This window comes from the organism of the source record quoted next (assembly GCF_019968955.1).
Source record: "MAG: Porospora cf. gigantea A chromosome Unknown PgA_NODE_9724_length_1259_cov_1287.64, whole genome shotgun sequence".
Lineage (NCBI taxonomy): Eukaryota > Apicomplexa > Conoidasida > Eugregarinorida > Porosporidae > Porospora > Porospora cf. gigantea A.
In genome coordinates, this window is record NW_027151997.1 from 1 (window position 1) to 1,259 (window position 1,259).

General features: G+C 67.4%; 2 protein-coding genes across 2 annotated transcripts; one reads left to right on the plus strand and one right to left on the minus strand.

Moving 5' to 3' along the window:
• Positions 1–95: 95 nt before the first annotated feature.
• Positions 96–806, plus strand: KVP18_002403 (uncharacterized protein; the record flags this gene model as incomplete). The annotated part of the gene is made up of 1 exon (XM_067953250.1): positions 96–806. The coding sequence occupies one exon, from the start codon at positions 96–98 to the stop codon at positions 804–806; it is 711 nt and encodes a 236-aa protein (XP_067805469.1).
• A 74-nt stretch (positions 807–880) lies between these two features.
• On the minus strand, positions 881–1,156 carry KVP18_002404 (uncharacterized protein; the record flags this gene model as incomplete). The annotated part of the gene is made up of 1 exon (XM_067953251.1): positions 881–1,156. One exon carries the CDS (start codon positions 1,154–1,156, stop codon positions 881–883), a length of 276 nt encoding a protein of 91 aa, XP_067805470.1.
• Positions 1,157–1,259: the final 103 nt, after the last annotated feature.

The following is a 1,259-nucleotide window of genomic DNA, read 5'->3' on the forward strand; positions in this document are numbered from 1 at the left end:
CCCTGACCCTATGTCTGCCCACAGGGGAAGCGGTCTCGAGCCCCTTCGCGCTGGTTGACAGGCCCCCTGCCCGGATCGTGATTGGCCTCCCCTTCATGCACGAGGGATACCTGGAGCACGCACCCCACGAGGGGACTCTCCGCTCCCCCGCCGGTCTCATCCGCCTAACTCTGGCCCCCTCCCGGGGTTCTGCCCCCGCGGGTCCAGTCGAGGATGCCTGGGCAACGGTCCCAGAAGTGAGACAGATCCCACCTTTTCCTGGTTCGCGACAGAGTTTACAGTCCGAGCTGAGCAAGGGGCTGCTGGTTGCCTCGTCTTTTCCCCCTCGGGATTACGACGGCACGTCCGGTAGGGCGGGTCCCTCAAGGGACCCGGCCCCTCGGTTGGGGGCAGGGACGGAACGCGAGGATGAACGAACCCGGGAGAGCGTGCGCCCTGCCGCGGACGCACGGTCAGGGAGGAAGCGACTCCTGAGACACGACGGCGGAGTCCCCCGACACCCTGCCAGCCTCATCGACTGGCCCGACCTGGAGCTCTCGATGCCCAAGCATGGACTTCTGAGCCGCGAAGGCTGGCCCCCACATCCTCCGACAGCTGGCACTCAAACCCGGCCAACAACCCGGGAAGCCCCGGCTTCGCGGGACTTTCTCGTCCCGGAGGAAAGCGAGCCCCGGTCCGGAAGCGAGTCGCGGAAGAGGAACCGCCCCGGCCCCAAGTCAGAGGCTAGGAGCAACCCTCACGCGAAGTTCTTCGCCCCCGCCTGGCGCGAACAGACTACACCGGTTGCGGCTTCTTGCTCCCCCTGAGCGGCCTCCTCGAGCAGGGACCCGTTCCCACCAAAACCGATCCCTCTTCACCCCCGAACTCCCCGCACCCCGAGTCAAAGCAGGTCGATTCCGACCCAGTCCAGGCGCCCCTGCCCCCGGGCGAGGGTCTTCACGTTCCTCCCCCGGGAGCCCCCTCCCAAGAGCAAGAGGAAGCCCCGGGTGCAGAGCCGAGTCGCGCCCCCCCGTCGGGAGACGCGCAAGAGAAGACGGTGGAGCTCCTCGAGACGAATGCCTCCGAGGAAGGGCGGGTAACCCTCCAGCAGCTTTTGCAGAGATACGATGGGCTCTGGAGGGGGGAGCGACGGGGCTGCGCCCAGGCTATGAGCCATCGCATCTCCGTCACCTCGGATCGTCCGATCGTCACACGGCCCCGGTCTTTCACCCCCGCCCAGCAGCGAGTGCTCCAGGAAGAGCTCCGCTCCATGCTGGACG